This window comes from Benincasa hispida, chromosome 8 (assembly GCF_009727055.1).
Source record: "Benincasa hispida cultivar B227 chromosome 8, ASM972705v1, whole genome shotgun sequence".
Classification (NCBI taxonomy): Eukaryota; Viridiplantae; Streptophyta; class Magnoliopsida; order Cucurbitales; family Cucurbitaceae; genus Benincasa; species Benincasa hispida.
Window position 1 is genome coordinate 32,000,586 of NC_052356.1, and position 20,740 is coordinate 32,021,325.

At 33.6% G+C, this 20,740-nt stretch overlaps 1 protein-coding gene across 1 annotated transcript; it reads right to left on the reverse strand.

Moving 5' to 3' along the window:
- Positions 1 to 12,932: 12,932 nt before the first annotated feature.
- On the reverse strand, positions 12,933 to 16,958 carry LOC120083776 (berberine bridge enzyme-like 8). The gene is made up of 2 exons (XM_039039642.1): positions 16,085 to 16,958; positions 12,933 to 13,684 (listed from the first exon to the last, which is right to left on the reverse strand). The coding sequence occupies exons 1-2, from the start codon at positions 16,956 to 16,958 to the stop codon at positions 12,933 to 12,935; spliced, it is 1,626 nt and encodes a 541-aa protein (XP_038895570.1).
- Positions 16,959 to 20,740: the final 3,782 nt, after the last annotated feature.

The window sequence follows — 20,740 nt, forward strand, 5'->3', positions numbered from 1 at the left end:
ACCTCGAGTACAAGATCCTAATATAGTTATTTCTGAAGCCATTCAAAGGCATGATTGAGATGCTGAGGGAGGATAGACAATAAAGGAGGACACAAAAACAAAGAGAAGAATAAGCCTTACAATAAGATGGAGTGATTGATTTAGTTGAACAAGAAAGACAAGTTAGAGGAAGAGGATTTATAAGAAGAAGAGGAAGAAATATTTTTATGCAATCAAGAAGAGGATAACAGGTTCAAGAAGATAGAGATGGTGAAGTTAAGCTTAAAATTCCACTCTTCAGTGGAATGGCAGATGCAAAGACCTAATAGAAACATGGGATGAGCTTAAAGAAGCCATGGGAAAGAGATATGCACCAAAACATTATGAAAGAGATTTAAAAACTAAATTGTAAGTGTTGGATTTTATGTCCTAAAACTCGTAGTTTGTAAATTAATAAACATATTCTGTTTTGTTTTTCAATAAAGTTGTTATTGAAATTGTAATCTTGAATCCAATAAACTAAGATCATGAGGCTATTTAATATAGTTTGAACTTTATGTAGTGACATAAATGTGGATCAAGTTTAAATATATAGCCAAAAGGGTCTATAGTATATGAATAAGGTTGGGTGCTTATTCTGGGGACACTATAGATGCGGCCCACTTTATAGTTAGTACAAACGATGTGATTCTAAATCGTTCATCTAGAGATATGTGAATTGGAGCATCCTATGCAATGAGTTTGCATAAGACTGAGCCATGAAATAGTTACTTTTTACGTTCTAAATGTCGTTTTATGTATAAAACTAACTATTTCGTTAATTGATGACTTAGGTAACTTAATCTTAATCCTGAGCTAACTATGAACTCCTGTTTACCTGAAATTTTTCATAGATCTGTATAGATGAGGGCAGCTCATCATCGCTGGTCCAATAAGCCTCTCATTTCAAGGGTAAGATCGGGTAGATAGCTGAGAACGTAGGGTGCAAGACGGAATTCAGTCCTACCCGTTATAGAGATAGTAGATAGGTTGTTTCCTTTAGTACTGAATCCAGGTCTTGAACAAGGGGCCAAGAGGGATTCGATTTATAAGTTGGACCTTAAACCAATTGTTGATTAGAGGATCAATAGAACTTAAAGAACAAGATGTAGTTTTGGGGATAAAACGATTTTTATGACCCAGCCGAGATGACGAACAACTTGTGAAGGATTAGCTTACTAATCATGGTTATATCAAATGGACACAAATATATCTATAGTGAGGGGAGTGCAACTTCGGGACTATAGTGCAATGACCCGTTAGTTAACGAATGTTGATTAGCTCCGTCTAAAGAGTTTAGCTAGCTAATCTCGGATCGTTGGAGCCCATGACCTATAGGTTCATTAGGTTCCCCTACTAGCTCATATGGAATAAACTTAGAACAGTATGATAGAATGATTCGAATTATTCGACTTAGGTGAAGAGAGAGAAATTGACAAGTATATGTGATATAGAGGTCAAGTTTTTTAGTTTAGAGATGCAGCTTTAATATTTGAATGTGATTTAAATATCAAGAATATGAATACGTTCATATTCGGAAGCTAGGAAATAATGGAAATGGTCAAAGATGTAAAAAGTCAAATAGTTGACTTTTGACTTTGAAAAGTCAAACTTTGACCTACCTTATATTCAAATGTGATTTGAATTTCGAGAAAATGAATGCGGATTCATGCTCGGGAGGTCAAAATTAGTCAACACGGAAAAAATCATAAAAAGTCAAAATGTTGACTTTTTGGTCAAAGTTTCACTTTGACCAAATGACTATTTTGCCCTTCGACTAAAGTTAGTGGGAAAATCCAAACTTTTGTTGGATAATTCCACTAACAAAATAGAGGGCTAGATGTTGGCTTATAGTGGAGACATTAAGCCCACTTAGATAGTGAATTCTAGGTGTTGGGTTTTTATGAATTGATTTCATGCAATTGTTGCATGGCCATTTTCTATAAATATGGGCTTTGAATTTGGATGAAATTTTTTTGACAATTTGCTAATTTTTGTTTTCAAAATTGGACTGAAAAAACAAACCCAAACCCTACCCAAATTCCATCCTCATTTCAATCTCTTTCTCTCTCCCGGATTCTTCATCCATCAGGTCCCACAACCTGGTTCTGAGTCCAGATGATAGTGGTCAACTCTAGTGGTGGTCCATTCATGTTCGAGTTGAGATTCAGCGAGGAAAAACAGCTTTTGGGAGCTTTAAAGGTAATTTTTAATTACTGTTTGTCCTTCAATTGCATACATTTTTTCCTTTAAATTAAAAGTAATTAGAGTGTAATTAGGTCCTAATTATGTTGCATATGTCTCGTGTTCCATCATGTGGTATCAGAGCATGCTTTAATTACGCTCAATTGCTTTTGGTGGGTGTTTTTTTTCTTTCTATTCAAGTGTTGAATGAAATATGGACTAAAGTGGATTTATTATGATTATGGTGGGTGTTTTTTCCTTTCTATTCAACGCCTGCTGCGTATGCCTCCCGCCTGCTCGCGACCTGCACATTCTGTCAACCCGCCCACCCCGCGCCTCTGTTGATTGTGCCAGCAGGGGTTGACCAGCAAGTCTAGACGGTCTGGACCGGTCTGTTTGACCTGGTTGAGCCGGTTTAACCTATTCAACTTGGTTTTTAGAGTTTTTGGGCTGGTTCGAGTGGTTTCTTGGCGGTTCCAGATGGTTCAAAGTGTTTAGAGCTGGTTGCTGATTTTTGTAATAAATTAGTTATTTGTTTGTTTTTAATGCTAAAATCGGTCCACTTTAGTGTTGTTTACCCATTATGCATGTGATGTATAATGTTGTTTGATTATGTGTGCATAAAGTATGTCATATAGTTTTAAAATCCCACCATAAGAAAACCATGTGTCATGCATTTGTTATATCTTATAAGTGTTATAAAATATATACTATGCATGCTTAGTTTTAATATAAGTGTTATATTAAAGCATGTTTGATTGAAGGAAGCATGTTATAGATGAATGCTCAAGGGATATAATTGTTATAAAATAACCTGACTTATAAACTCTATAAAAAAAGATAAGATGCATGCTCATTTAGGGTTAACCATCGAGCAATCCCAATTTTCATAGAAAATAGGTCGATATCTTGTAAAATCGAAGTTACAAGAAAACACACTCGACAAGATCTTGGTAAAACGTCAGATAAGATGACGAAGGTTGAAGGTTTTTAAGTTGACGGTTCACGGAACACTTACTACCTAGAGATCGAGCCAACGTCTAAGTTAGGTTAAATTGGTTTTATAAGCATGCGTGAGCAGTGTGAGGTAATAAAATTTGTTTATCATCTAGACATCGTAGGTTAAAAATCCAGTATAAAAGTTATACTTGGATGAATCACCTAGACATAGGATATGTTTAGTTAGTCGAAATGTATCGCTAAGTATTTTATATCATAAACGTCTAGAAAACTTCAGCTAGAGAGAAGTAATGTACTTTTAGCTCTAGCGTCCCTGAGAGTTTACACCGTGAGATTCATGGTTGGCTTTGGGCCGCCTGGGAGCGGACTCCATTTAGAGAGTATTTGCATGAGTCAATACCAAGGTGAATAGGGGAAGTTGTTCATAGTAAGTGGGAAAAAGAAGTGTGTCAACACATCCTACGATCTCTTACATTAGGTCACACCGTGAGATTCCTATAATACACCTGCATGTCTGCCCTAAAGCGACCTTACCAATCGGACGGCTGTATTATAGGATTCAGAACTCCGCAAACTCTAGAAATTGATAGGGTCTCTCAGGTCCGTTTTCATTCTCGTCTTTCCAACTTTGGGAGCATAATGATTCCGATCTCTGAGGTCTGAAAATGGAGGGTCACACTTACGAGAATTACTAAGTGTTAGTAAATTTTTTACCAAAGTAGCGATAACTAAGTTATTATAGGAATAAGAGTTATTCTGGTGATAGTATCTAGTCAAGATAGTCTTGGTTCAACGAAGGAATAGCCGATCACCCCTCAGTGAAGGTTATTCTAAATCGTTGAAATATCATTGTAAAATATAATAATGAAGGGTACATTATTAGTTTTTTTGCTAAACTTGTTTGGATTTAAAAGATTAATGTTTTTTTTACTATAAAGGATATGTTTTTCTTTTCAGCATGACTAGCTCTTTAGATAAACTATTAGCTTCTGGAAAACTTAACGGCAACAACTACTCAACATGGAAAACAAATCTGAATTCAATACTAGTAATAGGTGACCTGAGATTTGTCTTAACTGAGGAATGTCCTCAGGCCCTTGTCTCGAAAGAAGCACGAGGTAAATATGATTTACTAGTTGCTGAAAGATGTTTAGTGGAGGATGATACCTCAACCTGGATATTGGATCCAGGAGCCATTAATCATATTTGCTTCTCTTTTCAGGAAACTAGTTCCTGGAAAAAGCTTGAAGAAGGCGAGATCACCCTCAAGGTTGGAACAGGAGAGGTTGTCTCGGCCGAAGCAATGGGAGACTTAAAGTTGTTTTTCAACGATAGATATATCATACTTAAAGATGTTCCGTATGCTCCTAAAATGAGACGAAATTTAATATCTATCATATGTATATTAGAACAAATGTATAAAATATCTTTTGAAGTTAATGAAGCGTTCATTTTCAGAAAAGGTATTCAAATCTGTTTTGCTATACTTGAAAACAACTTATATAAGTTAAGACCAACTAAAACAAAATTTGTCTTAAATACTAAGATGTTTAGAACAGCCGAAACTCAGAATAAAAGATAAAAAGTTTCTTCTAATGCCTATCTATGGCACCTAAGACTTGGCCACATAAATCTCAAAAGGATTAAAAGATTGGTTAAGAATGGACTCCTAAAACAGTTAGAAGACAATTCTTTACCTCCATGTGAATCTTGTCTTGAGGGAAAAATGACTAAGAGATCTTTTACTGAAAAAGGTCTGAGAGCCACAATACCCTTAGAGCTCGTACATTCGGACCTTTGTGGATCGATGAATGTCAAAGCTCGAGGTGGGTATGAATATTTCATCAGTTTTATTGATGATTATTCAAGGTATGGTCATATTTACCTAATACATCACAAGTCTCATTATTTTGAAAAGTTCAAGGAATATAAGTCTAAGGTTGAGAACCAGTTAGGTAAAATAATTAAGACACTATGATCAGATCGAGGTGGGGAGTACATGGACTTAAAATACCAAGATTATATGATAAAACACGAATTTAAGTCACAACTCTCTGCACCTACTATGCCACAACAGAACGGTGTGTCTAAAAGAAGAAACATAACTTTGTTGGACATGGTTCGCTCAATGATGAGCTTTGCTAAGTTACCTGATTCCTTTTGGGGACATGCATTAGAGACTGCTGTCTATATTTTGATTAACATTCCCTCTAAAAGTGTTTCAGAAACATCTAATGAGCTATAGAAGGGGCATAAAGGTATTTTATGTCACTTTAGGATATGAGGATGCCCGACACACGTGTTGGTGCAAAATCCTAAAAATTGGAACGTCGTTCAAAACTATGCCTATTTGTAGGTTATCCAAAAGAAACAAAAGGTGGTCTATTTTACGATCCTCAAGAGAATAAGTTTTTGTATCGACAAATGTCACATTCTTAGAGGAAGACCACATAAGAAGTCATCAACGTCGTAGTAGACTGGTATTGAATGAAATTTCCAAAGATGTTACAGATAGAGCTAGTTCATCTACTAAAGTAGTAGATAAAATTAGTACATCTGGTCAGTCACATCTTTCTCAAGAGTTGAGAATGCCTCGACGTAGTGGGAGGGTTGTTCATCAGCCTGACCGTTACTTGGGTTTTACAGAAACACAAGTCGTCATACCTGATGATGGCATAGAGGATCCATCGACCTATAAACAGGCGATAAAAGATATAGACCGTGATCAGTGGATCAAAGCCATGGACCTCGAATTGGAGACTATGTACTTCAATTCTTTCTAGAAACTTGTAGATCAACCAAATGATATAAAACCAATTGGTTGTAAGTGAATCTACAAGAGAAAACGAGACCAAGCCAATAAAGTACAGACTTTTAAGGCTCGACTTGTGGCAAAGGGTTATACCCAGAGAGAGAAAGTGTGAACTATGAAGAAACTTTCTCTCCTGTTGCCATGCTTAAGTCGATTAGAATACTCTTATCCATTGTCACCTTTTATGACTATGAAATTTGGCAAATGGATCTCAAGATAACCATTCTAAACGGCGATCTTGAGGAGAGTATCTATATGGCTCAACCAGTGGGGTTTATTGCACAGGGTCAAGAACAAAAGGTTTGTAAGCTTCAGAAATCCATTTATGGGTTGAAACAAGTTTCTAGATCTTGGAATATAAGATTTGATACTGCGACAAAATCTTATGGCTTTGAACACAATGTTGACGAACCTTGTGTTTAAAAGAAGATCGTCAATTCTACTATAGCGTTCTTAGTTTTATATGTTGACGATATTCTACTCATTGGGAATGAAGTAGGTTATGTAACTGACATCAAGAAATGGCTAGCTACGCAGTTCCAAATGAAAGATTTGGGAAATGTGTAGTATGTTCTCGGGATTCAGATTATTCGGAATCGCAAGAACAGAACACTAGCCATGTCTCAAGCAACTTATATAGACAAAATGTTGTCTAGGTATAAGATGCAGAATTCCAAAAGAGGTCTGTTACCTTACAGATATGAAATTCATTTTTCAAAGGATGAATGTCCTAAGATACCTCAAGAGGTTGAAGATATGAGACACATTCCCTATGCTTCCGTAGTAGGGAGCCTGATGTATGCAATGTTATGTATTAGACCTGACATATGCTACGCAGTAGGGATAGTCAGTAGGTATCAGTCCAATCCTGGATATGATCATTGGACTGCTGTTAAGAATATCCTCAAGTATCTTAGGAGAACGAGGAAATGCATGCTCGTGTATGGTACTAAGGACTTGATCCTTATTGGATACACTGACTCTGATTTTCAAACTGATAAAGATGCAAGGAAATCTACATCGGGATCAGTGTTCATTCTAAATGGAGGAGTAGTAGTGTGGAAAAGTGTGAAGCAAAACTGTATTGCGGACTCCACAATGGAAACTGAATACGTAGCTACTTGTGAAGCAGCAAAGGAAGAGTATGGTTGAGGAAATTCTTGACAGATTTGCAAGTCGTTCCAAATATGCATCGGCCTGATCTTCGTAAAGTGGGTTTTGATGATCCGATAAAGAATCAAACCTATTTAAATGTTCCTGCTATTCTATATTTCCTTGAAAAGGGTGCTCAACCTACAGGAACTGTTTATCACCCTATATTGTGATAATAGTAGTGTAGTTGCAAATTCAAGAGAACCAAGAATCCACAAGCGCGGCAAGCATATTGAGTGAAAATACCATATGATCCGGGATATTGTACATCGTTGAGACATTGTAGTAACCCATATATCTTCTGAGTAAAACATTACTGATCCTTTTACAAAGGTCCTCATGGCTAAAGTGTTTGAAGGTCACCTACTGAGTCTAGGTCTACAAAGTTCGTAAACTAGGACAAGTGGGAGAGCTTTAGGGTATATGCCCTAGTTTATTGTATTCATATGTTTATTGTACTCATATGTTTCTCACTTAAATTCAACATTGTGATACTTCACAAAGAGTTTTAGTCCAAGTGGGAGTTTGTTGGATTTTATGTCCTAAAACTCGTAGTTTGTAAATTAATAAACATATTTTGTTTTGTTTTTCGATAAAGTTGTTATTGAAATTGTAATCTTGAATCCAATAAACTAAGGTCCTGAGGTTATTTAATGTAGTTTGAACTTTATGTAGTGACAAAAATGTGGATCAAGTTCAAATATATAGCCAAAATGGTCTATAGTACATGAATGAGGTTGGGCGCCTTATTCTAGGAATACTATGGATGCGGCCCACTTTGTAGTTAGTACAAACGATATGATCCTGAATCGTTCATATAGAGATATGTGAGTGGGGGGCATCCTATGCAATGAGTTTGCATAAGACTAAGCCATGAAATAGTCACTTTTTATGTTCTAAATGTTGTTTTATGTATAAAACTAACTATTTCATTAATTGATGACCTAGGTAACTTAATCTTAATCCTGAGCTAACTATGAATTCCTGTTTACTCGGAATTATCCTTAGATCTGCATAGGTGAGGGCAGCTCATCATCGCTGGCCCAGTAAGTCTCCCATTTCAGGGGTAAGATCGGGTGGATAGCTAAGAATATAGGGCGCAAGACAGAGTTCACTCCTACCCATTATAGGGATAGTAGATAGGTTGTTCCCTTTAGTACTGAATCCAGGCCTTGAACAAGGGGCCCCACCCTATCTTTGGCCCGAGAGGGATTCGGTTTATAGGTTGAACCTTAAACTAATTGTACATTAAAGAACCAGTGGAACTTAAGGAACAAGATGTAGTCTTGGGGGTAAAACGATTTTTATAAACCAATCGAGATTACGAAAAACCTATGAAGGATTAGTTTACTAATCATGGTTATATAAAATGGGCACAAATATATCTATAGTGAGTGGAGTGCAACTACGGGACTATAGTGGAATGACCCGTTTGTTAAAAAATGTTGATTAGCTCCGTCTAAAGAGTTTAGCTAGCTAATCTCGGATCGTTGGAGCTCATGATCTATAGGTTCATTAAGTTCCCCTACTAGCTCATATGGAATAAACTTAGAACAGTATGATAGAATGATTCAAATTGTTCGAATTAGGTGAAGAGAGAGAAACTGACAAGTATATGTGATATAATGGTCGGATTTTTCAGTTTAGAGATACAGATTTAATATTTAAATGTGATTTAAATATCAAGAATATGAATACGTTCATATTCGGAAGCTCCGAAATAAAAGAAATGATCAAAGATATAAAAAGTCAAATAGTTGACTTTTGACTTCGAAAAGTCAAACTTTGACCGACCTTATTTTCAGATGTGATTTGAATTTCGAGAAAATGAATGCAGATTCATGCTCGGGAGGTCAAAATAAGTCAACACGGAAAAAATCATAAAAAGTCAAAATGTTGACTTTTTGGTCAAAGTTTGACTTTGATCAAATGATTATTTCGCCCTTTGATTAAAGTTAGTGGGAAAATCCAAACTTTTGTTGGATAATTCCACTAACAAAATTGTGGAGATATTAAGCCCACTTAGATAGTGGATTCTAGGTGTTGGATTGTTATGAATTGATTTCATGTATTTGTTGCCTGGCACTTTTCTATAAATATAGGCTTTTGAATTTGGATGAAAAAGTTTTGATAATTTACCAATTTTTATTTTCAAAATTGGGCTGAAAAAACAAACCCAAACCCTAGCCAAATTCCATCTTCATTTCAATCTCTTTCTCTCTCTCGGATTCTTCATCCACCAGATCCCACAACCCGGTTCTGAGTCCAGAGGATAGTAGGTCAACTCTAGTGGTGGTCTGTTCGTGTTCGGGTCGAGTCTCAGCGAGCAAAAGCGGGTTTCGGGTGCTTTAAAGGTAATTTTTAATTACTGTTTTTCCTTCAATTGCATGCATTTTTTCCTTTAAATTAAAAGCAAATAGAGTGTAATTAAGTCCTAATTCCGCTGTGTATATCTCGTGTTCCATCAACAAGCTTTGAGGCAAGGAACAAAAAGTGTGGCTGAATATTATCGAGAGATGGAGAATTTGATGGAACGAGTAAAAATTCGAGAAGATGAAGAAGACACTATGTCTAAATTCCTTGGAGGTTTGAGTCGAGAAATTGCTCATCCAGTTGATAAAAATCCACAACTTTACTTAGAAGATACGTATCATTATGCAATCAAAATTGAAGATCAATTGAGATAAGAAAAATGTGCATTCCAAGAGGTATATACTTCTAAAGCTAATACATTTTCAAATTCTAATGTTTGGAACAAGGATGGTTTTGTGAATATGAGTGAAGGAAAAGGAAAATTTGTGGCTTCTAAAAGAGTTGAGGTTGAGAGCTCCAATGTTAAAAAGAATGAAGCTTTAAAAGAGGTGAGAGAAATATAGTTCTATTCAATGTTGGAAGTGCAAAGGGTTTGGACATATGAGCAAAGATTGTGCCAATAAACAAGTCATGGTGATAAGAAATGGAATACTTGATTTGGTTGATGAATGTGATGAACAAGATGTCGAATTTGAGGAAAAATTTGAAGCATATGGTGATGAGTGCATTGAAGAAGGTAACTCCATATCTTTAGTTGCAAAAAGTGTACTTAATTTGCAAATCAAAGAAGGGAAAGTTGAAGATAAAAAAGAGAACTTGTTTCACATAAGATACTTGATTGCAGGAACTCCATGTAGCTTTGTGATTGATAGTGGAAAAAGCACAAATGTGGTAAGTAGTTTTCTTGTAAAAAGACTCCAACTCATTACTTGTCCACATCTAAAACCATATAAACTTCAATGGTTGACAAACAAAAGAGAATTGAAGGTAAACTCCTAAGCTCTTATTCCTTTTACTTTGGGAAGATATTAAAATGAAGTGTTTTGTGATGTAGTACTTAGAAAAGTGGCATGAATTGAAGATGACATGGGAAAAGTTCTATAGTTTGGAAGATGGCATGATGTGTGTAGATTTTGTGAAGAAAATGTTGTCAAATGTGCACTGATGGAAAAACGTGATGTCAAACCTTGTCAAACGTGAGAATTAAGCTTGCCGCCTTCTAGAGGAGTTATTTAAGACAACAAGGAGACTTTATACATTTTTAGCTTTTTCATTTTGACTAATTAATTAGTATACAATTAAGTTGTAGGTTCTTAGGTCTTATTTTCTACAATTTGCAATTAATTTTGTTTGAATGACTTTTCCATTCTCGGTCATATCCACAACCATTTTCTCTTTATAAAGGCATGTAATGCTATCTAAAACTCAAATTATCAATATTAAAAATAATTTGATTATTTAGCCCCTTTGGTGTTGTCTTTTTATTTTTTTTTTTAAATCCTGCTTTAAATTTGATGTTTAAATCAATTCATTGAATTAGTCTTTATCAAGCTAATTCTAGAATGAGCTGTCTTAGGATCTAAGAGTGACCATCATAGATTCTAAGTTTGATCTAAGTTAGCTTTCTTTGTGAGTATTTGTAAGGATCCTAGAAGGACCTCTAGCTTTAAATCCAACGAATATTACGGGTGCATATCATTACAAAATGGAAGCTAGACTCTAACAATTCCTGACTCATACAGTAACATCCTGTCATCCACCTTGCACAACCTTGCTTTACCTGAGAAAAATGTACAATTGGAAAGGATACGTATTATAAAAATACTTAATAAGTGATCTCATCATAGACAAATGCATCATATAATCGAACAGATGTGTATAGCCTATTATATACAAATGCGTCACACAGTTAACAGATGTATATGATGCTCACATAAGAAACAAAATACAAACATAAGTGTCAGGAACTCACATCACACAGACTCGTCATACAGAACAATAGTGCACAACATTTAAGTAGCAAAGTAGCCCATGGGTTATGGCATGAAGTCATACAGACAGATCACACAAATTTATACACATAACCCGAAGCAGCTTGATAGATATGACACAAAGTCACACAGACTTATAACACAAATTGGTGTACATATCTCATAGCTTAAGGTTGTATCATGCACGTTTGTGTCAAACAAACTCATCATACATACCATCAATGTGTACGACATGCTTCAAACAAACATCATAGAGATATAAATATTACAATTAATCAATCTGTTGACACTAAGTCAAAATCAGCCAAATTCAGTTTTGAGAAAAGCATAATAGACCATTCTAAATTTATTGTTAAGAAGCCCTTTACCTAAACTTGTGCATGTAATGCCTCAACATTAGAAGGGGAGACATGAATGAACCGAGATTACATCTAAATGAGAGGGACCCTAAGGATATGAAAGTATGGTTAAGAAAGACTTGAAAGAATTAAAAGTCATTACCTATACTAACAATGTGCACCTTTCATTTCGGTAGCTCAATCATAGAAACTTTAAACCTAAACGTGCATAGCTTGGAGCAATCCTATAGTGACCGCTTAGGAATTTTCCTAAGATGCATGTGAGTGAGGACAAAACATGCTCAAAGGACCAGTTTTAGTTTGTGGGGACAATTTTCACTTCTAAAAGCATTCAAGATAAGTGAGGATGACGTAGCAAGGTTGCAGGGGATGCAGAGGAATGTTGGGACTATCAGGTGCCGAATTCAGATTCCAAATCCTAGTTCAAATCCTGGACCTAGGTTATAGTGGACGTCCAGTGGCACAAGCGACGACGATGATTGATAGACTATAGCAATGGGCATGAAATGTGGTGGCAGGTATTGTCGTTTTGTGAAAGGGAGACAAGATAAGAGTGAGAAATGCTAGAGAGATGGAGAGATTTTTGTGAAGGTGGTTGGCGGCTACTAACTTGAAAGTTTATGTAAGTTCTATATTCTTTTAACCTCTTAATATATGTACATGTGTTTGTGCGTGTGCCTAAGTTTGACTAATCAAAGCAAAACTTTCCCTTTTCCTTCTTAATTTAAACTAAAAAAATTCCGAAATTTTCAAAACATTTATCAATTTAGGTCGAACAGTAAACCCATTATCTCCTCAAATTAATACAATTTTGGCTCCCAATATCTAAAATTTAATGGAAAATAAAACTCAATAATTAAAAGATTATTTATTCAAATTTATCCGAAATTCGAGAGGTTATAATTCATGATATAGTGATTATATAAATAAGAGTGTAACTTTAGAAATAGGTCTAAAAAGAAAAAGGTACCCATAAGGAATCAAAGCTCATTGAAATAAAATTGAAGTATATAAATCAAAGTCAAACATTAAGATAGTACAAATACACGTATGTAAGCCTCTTATTTTAGTACCCACAAATAGGTTTGAGGCATAGTTTAAACACATTGTTGAACGATACTATCAAATCTTTCCACAATAATTTCAGTAACAAACTTTTTTATTTGAGAAAGTAGGTATACTTTGCTCGTGCCTAAAGAAATTATGAGGATCAACCCTCGTCTTAACATCCACCAATCTATTAAAATTATTTCCAAAATATTTTAAACCCCAAATGCTAGCTTGCTTGTAGCTTGTCTTTCCATATTTGTTGTTTGATCCAATGTCAAGGTCTCTATAATTGATATATGCAGCCCTTGGTGATTTTGAAACAAAAGGAGTCATATAACTATAAAGCTCTCGTATCCAACTTAGGTGTCTTTTCTCTACATCATTATCTTGTTGTTCCCAATAAGTGACGTATCCAATCTTGTACAAATATCCAGCTCTATGTGAAAATGGAGATTCCGACTCAGAAATTTGGCTCATTCTTCCTCCATAAGGGGCAAATAGAAGCTGTGGCATTTCTATATCTTCAAGTTTTAATCTTTGCCATATGCCCTCAACTGCAGCCAAAGGAATGGGTTGTTTAATGTAGTCAGACTTGATTTTTGTGTTTCCATTGGTTAGAGATGCTTTGCTTAGTAGATCTTCCAATGACTTCCCAGGTTGAAGGCCAGTCCCCATGATGAGGGCTGATTCCACCCAACTTGTTTCTATGCAGTCTTTCTTTGCCAAACCCAACTCAGGAAAAGTTTTGTTGAGGATTGATACAAGCTCATCTACCTTCCCAAGATACAAAGAGAAGAATAAAGCTGTTGGGTTTGTTTTGCCTTCTTGCCTCGTAAAATTCCCACCTATCATTATCAAGATACGAGTTATTTATGTCCCATTTGGTAATCATTTTGTTTTTTTTTTTCTGTTTTTGTTTTTAAAAATGAAGCTTATATCATCTACATTTCTTACCATGATTTGCATTTTTCTTAAGTACAATCATTGAATTTTTAGCCAAATTCCAAAAACAAAAACAACTTTTTGAAAGCTACATTTTTTTAATTCTCAAAATTTGGCTTCATTTTTTAAACTATTTGTGATTAATAGACAACAAATGAAGAAATTTGGAGGTGAAAGTAGTGTCCATAGGCTTAATTTTAAAAAACAGAAACAAAAAATAAAATTGCAACCAAATGGGGCCTTAGTTTTTTGTTTTTAATTTTTGAAATTAACCCTATTTTATGCACATTTCTTACAATAATTTTCATATTTCTTAAGTACAATGGTTGCTTTTTAGTCAAATTCCAAAATCAAAAACAACTTTTTGAAAGCTAATTTTTTTAGTTTTCAAATTTTGGCTTGGTATTTTAAACCATTGGTGAAAAATAGATAACAAAAGGAAGAAATTCGGAGGTGGAAGAAGTGTCCATAGACTTAATTCTAAAAATAAAAAATAAAAAATAAAATGATTACCAAACGGGACCTTAATAATTCATAACTTTTACGAGATTTTAATATGACAATTTTGAACCACAAGGATTAAATAAAAAATGAATTCAAATCTCAAAGCCAAAAAAATGTTAGTTTCGAAAACTCAAAACAAAATACAAAACGTTCCATCCCTAAAAGCCAAAAGGATATCTTACATATAAATGTCAACCTTAAAGTTAAATAATATTTCATCTAAGCAAACACAAAGTCTAAATAATATCATCTACAAACTGGCCATGGATATAGCCATCTTCAAACATAAGATCCAAAATTGTTCAAAATCAAGTCATCAATCTCTCAACATCAAAACAATAAACTCTCAAAAACTCGATTCATAAAAAATATTTAAATATAGGTACAAAAATTGTTGAGGGTATTTGCAAAACGAAATATTAAAAAAAAAAAAAAAAAATTGGCAGCACCACAAGCCAATTGGTAGCTTGAAATCTACCTATCAACAAAAATAATAATATCCTTGAAGCAAACATAGTTCAGCGGGTATATGTATTAATAATTAGAGATATGTGATTTGAAATCACTTATCTTTATTAAAAAAAATCTAAATATAATATTAATGTTCTATTATGGTCCCGTTTAATAATCTACTTTGTTTTTATTTATATTTTTTTGTGAATTTCTCGCATTATTTAAAATGTTCATGTTCTTATTATGGTCCCGTTTTATTTATTTATTCTTTTTTTTTTAAATCTCTAATATGTTTATGTTTATTTAACATTCGTTTCTCTTTCTCTTCTATTTATTTCAAACTTATTCTCAATCTAATAAGTAAATCTCTAGCTAACTTTTCTCATCTCTCTTAATTAAAATTTTCTTAACTATAACTTTTATTAATTTTTTTTTTTTGTCATTTATACTTATTTATCTAAAATTTATCTCTTTATTTGACTTTTATTTTCTCTGAAAAGTATTTTCATTCCCTCAAACTTTTATTTCCTTTTTCTAAATAGCATTTTTATCAAGTTTAACTAATATTTTCGCTCAAATACATCTTTATCTATGTTTTCTCAAAATAAATATTTTTCTTTCATGCCTCTAACTTTTCAAGTTTACTTTTCTCTCTAAAACATTTGTATCTATGTCACTAAATTTCTATTGAGCAATGACATCTCACCTATGTACAACTATTTCTTTACTAAAAGAAAGTAAAGGACAATAAATATCTTTTCAAAAAAACAAAATTGCCACTCAGTCATTTTTATTGGGTGTAGTTTGAACTGTACATAAATATTTTTCATTTTAATTTACACGTTTTTGAATATTTCTTCATTTCTTCCATTTAGAAAAATCAGAAAAAAAAAAACCAATTATCAAACAACTTTGATTATTAGTATTTTAAAAATAAAAATAACAACCGTTATCATACATGTATGATTTTTCTTTTTGGAGAATAGACATCTAGTAACAAAAAACACCAAATCGAAAAACCAAAAAAAAAAAAAAAAAAAAAAAAAAAAAAAAAGGTTTTTAAAAAAAAGGGGGCAAAACCCCCCAAAAAAATTTTAAAATTAAAAAAAAAAAAAAAAAAAAAAAAAAACAATGAAATGGTTATTAAACTAATGGAGCTAAAACCCTCATCAGAAATTTATAAATTGAAAAAAAAAAAAAAAAGAATCTCTCGTTTTAATATATGTGGTCCGTATAGTATCCTTTTCATTTCAATATTAATCTAAGAAAATAAGCATTGAATGAAAAAGGAAGAAATAATTAACAAATAACACATGCATTAATGCATAAGCGTTGAAGAAAAATACCAGACAAAAGAATCCCAATGAATAGATTTTCATCCAAGTCGTGAGCCACATATTGCCACCGATGAATTAGATTGGTTGCTCCCTCCTCCCAAGTTTTGCTAACAAAGCAAAGAGTCACCGTCGCCGGCACCAGAACCAGCTTCACCTTCCACGCCACAACAATTCCAAAGCTCCCTCCGCCGCCGCCTCTAATGGCCCAAAACAAATCCTCCCCCATCGACTCTCTATCATGAAACTCTCCATTTGCATCAACCAAATAAGCATCTATCACATTATCTGCAGCAAGGCCATATTTCCTCATCAACATCCCATATCCGCCGCCACTCAAGTGCCCGCCAACACCGACTATCGGACAAGTACCCGCCGGAAAAGCCAGGGTTCGACTTTTCTCGGCGATTCTATAGTAAAGTTCACCTAGGGTTGCACCAGACTCAACCCATGCGGTGTTAGTTTCGATCTCGATCTGGATGGAGCTTAAATTGATTAGGTCGACAATGATGAATGGGAGGTAGGCGACGTAAGAAAGGCCCTCGAAATCATGGCCACCGCTTCGAGTTCGGATTTGAAGACCGTAGGATTTGGAACAGATGACGGCGACTTGGATGTGAGAAATATGTGAGGGTGTGATGATGAGGAGTGGTTTTGGGGTATTGGGGGTTGAGAATCTTAGGTTTCTAAGGGTGAAGTTTAAGATGGAAGAATAAGAGGAGTTGAAGGGAGTGTAAATGACTTTCGAAATGTTCGGAGAATGATGGAAGAGACATTCAAGAAAATTTTCATGTTTTTCAGAAGAATTAGATGCAACCCAAGGTGCAGATGAAGATAGAAGAATAACCACAAGAGAAAGAAGAAGGATTAATGGAGAAGACTTCATGGCTTGGTTTTCAGATTTATGTGATTGAAAGCTGCATTATTTATATTAGAGTGTGGTTATGGGAAATTTTCGAGTACTGCACTCTTTCATTTATTGTTTCTACGTCAACATGATTATTGAAATAAAGTAAAGCCTACTAACATTAATGTAGGCTCGACTAATATTATTAATAAAGACAATTTTCTAATGTGGACATAAAAAAAGATATATTTTTATTATACTACTTTTTTTTTTTTTTTTGAAATAATTGATAAAAGAAGACTAGGCTCAATTATAAGAAAAAACCACTTGAATTTGAAAAGCTGACGTTTTCATTTGGGATTTTGAAATGGTTCCAAAAAGTATGTTTTCGAATAAAAATAGAAGATGAAACTTCATTAAATAGCGTAGTTAATGTATAAAATTTAAAAAGTATACCATATATTATTTACGACTATAAAGGAGATTAAGATTATTACTACTATTTATTTAATTTTAAAAGATATGGTTAAAATTATTTATATAATCTAATTTTTTATCTATTAAGTGCTCTAAAGGATGTCATGTACACCTTCCAATTTCTACACGTAAACGATTATATTATTGTTGTTTTTTTCAACAAAATTGTAAAATTGGCAAAGTTTAGAGGTATATAAAATCATAATTTAATTCATAATTTAGTTCAAAGTTTTAATTTTTTTTTTAAGAAAAGAAAAAAAAAATACAAAACTGGACCACAAAAGTCGACCACTATATTATATGATCTTGAAATTTGTCTCAATGTGTTATTAGCACTTGACCAAATTATTTTTTATTTAATAAAAAACTGAATATTTATATCACTTCATTTTTCTATTTTTTTATTTTTTATTGTTATTCTTTCTTTTTCTATAATATATGGAGGGAAGGATTTAACTTCAAATTTCGAGATTAATTTTAAAGTTCATTTGAATCAAGCTATACTCGTGTTGATTTATATCACCACTTATTTAAGTTGTAAGTTGTGTGTAATAACCTTTGAGGATTCTACTTTGTTCGAAGTTGATTTCTTTGTTAAAGAGGCTCTTGACCTTGCTTGTTCTATTAATATTTTCATTTTTGTAAAGTTCCTAGAGAAGAGAACAAAGTGACTCATAATTTAGTTTCGTTGGTCTCCTCTTCGATGCTCTTCTACATCTGGAATGATGTCCTTTCAGATTATGTTCTTCTCCTCATTCTTGAAGGGGAGTAATTTAGTGTTCGTTTGTGTGGTTTGATTTGTCTCCATGTACGAATTTCTGCCTCAAACAAAAAAAAGTTTTGTGTAATAAAATTAATAGTGCATTTGGAATAACGGGTGAAAAATATATTTTTTAAAGACAATCAAACCTTCTATAAATATTTTTTTTTAAAAAAATTAATAAACTTAAAGTGCATTCTTCAATGTACTTCGGAATAGGGTAGAAAAAACATAAGGGCATTTGTAAATATGATTTATTTTTATTTTTTTATTAGTCCAATTTTACTTTTATTTTGTATCATCTGGTATATCTGACATACTCTCTATATTTCTTATATTAATCACCACGTTATAGTTGGCATTCCAAATAAATATATTATCATTTATATAGTTGATATACCACAACTTTAATTATGTTATGCTGGAAGTTCTTTGTTGGATTAGGATGAAGATTGTTTTGTTTTTTTCCTTTTTTTTTTTTTTTTTGAAATGAAGTTGTTTTCATTCCATTAGTTCAATTTTAATAGTCTAACATACGATTTAGGGTTAGTTGTGTTATGTTATTGAATTTTTTTGTGTGATTTTGATAGTATATATTAATGGTATATATATTAATTTGTTAGTTTATTCTATTTTCAGATTTTTGGTATAATTTTCATGGTACATTTTTAATTTGGCATTGGAGTTGTGTAATGAATATATTATGGTACATATTAATTGCATTTGAGTTGCATTAATTAGTTGTGTATTAGTGACTTAATTCATATTATCATAGGGTATCCATATGATCGAATCATCGAACACTTCGATTGACAGTGCCTTGAGGCTAGAGAAAATGTTTCCGCTTAGTTTCTTCATTTCAAGTTTGTTTTGAATATTTCAATGAGAACCATTGGGTTACAGTTTAAAATGTTGGGGTTCATGCCCTAAATCTCGTAGGTCTGGTAGTTTTTAATTGTATTGTACAAACATTTTATTTATTTAATATGAGATGTTTTATTTAACATTTAGTAGCCTTAAACCCACAAACCAATAAATTAACATCCAAGATTATCTTCTGTAGCTTAAACATGTATGTAGAGACAAACAGGTGGGTCATGTTTAAATGATAACCTAAATAGTCTGTAGTAGATAGATAAGGCTGGATACCTTATCCTAGTGACACTACGAGTATGACCCGCTTTGTAGACGTAACAATTGTTGTAAAGTGCTACAAATGATCTGATCATGATCATTCATGTAGAGACATGTGAGTAGAGATATTCTATACAAAGGGGTTTGTATAAGACTGGATCACGAAATGATTAGTCTCATTATATAACATCGTTCATAATAGAGACTTACATGTCACTAGGATGACCATAGATGACACTACAAGAAATCACACTTCTCCCGATGCCACAAATCGTAGGGAAATGGTGGAAATGCGTCGGGAGATCCTCTCTCGACGAAATATGGATCGTCGGGAGTTTGGTCAGGAAAAATCTATCGGGAGAGGAACTCCTGACGCATAAAACATGACGTCGAGAGTTGTTCGAGAACACCCGATGCATGGATAGGGCGTCGGGAGTTCTTGGAACTACCGACGCATCATATACGGCGTCGACAGTTCCCTTAACTCCTGACACCCTGTCCATGTGTCTGGAGTTTTCGAACAACTCCCGACGCCGGGTTTTATGCATCGGGAGTTCTCGAACTCCCAACGCCCTATTCATGCATTGGAAGTTGTGAAAAATCTCGACGCGCAAAATATGCGTGGGGAGTTCCTTCATTAGTCGAATATTGGCTTTTAAAGTTTTTTTTAATTTTAATTTGTAATCTTTTTAAAATTTTATATGAATAACCTGTAAAACATCATTAACCAACTCAAAAAGATTCACATAATAAATAAAACAAAGAAAACGAAGTTCATACTATAACAAATAAATGAAAAGTTACAATATCCTACAATAAAACAAAGTCTATACTAAATAAAAGAAATTTGTTTTCGGAAATACATGGAGGAAATAAAATGAAAACAACGTTAATAAATACAGAAAAGAATACAACGTCTAGAACACAGCATCTTGAACAATCATCCAACCTTATCTCCGAACAATATCCTACAATAAAACAAAAACATTCAAATGTCTTAATCTTTAAACACCCACAACACTTTCAAACTTCATAAACAAAAACATTCACAAATGTCATAATCATCCAACCAAACTTCATAAATAAACAATCTAAACCAAACTCATAAACAAGAACATAAAACTCAAACTTTCTCCCTGAAACAATCTAAACTAATCTCAACTAACCCCCCACAACACATTCGAACTTCATAAATATTTATAAACACACAAGAACTTCAAGTTCAACGAAAAAACGAGCAAAATGAGTATAATCAAACTCTACCCACCCCCCACGACAAACATGAAACCTCTCAAATAACAAAAAACACACAAAAACTTATAAATTCAACTCCAAAACAATAATAACTGAACTCTACGCACCTCCACAACATATTTAAACTCATAAACAAGAACGAATACATATACAACTCAAACTTTCTCCCCAAAATAATCTAAACCAATCTCGACCC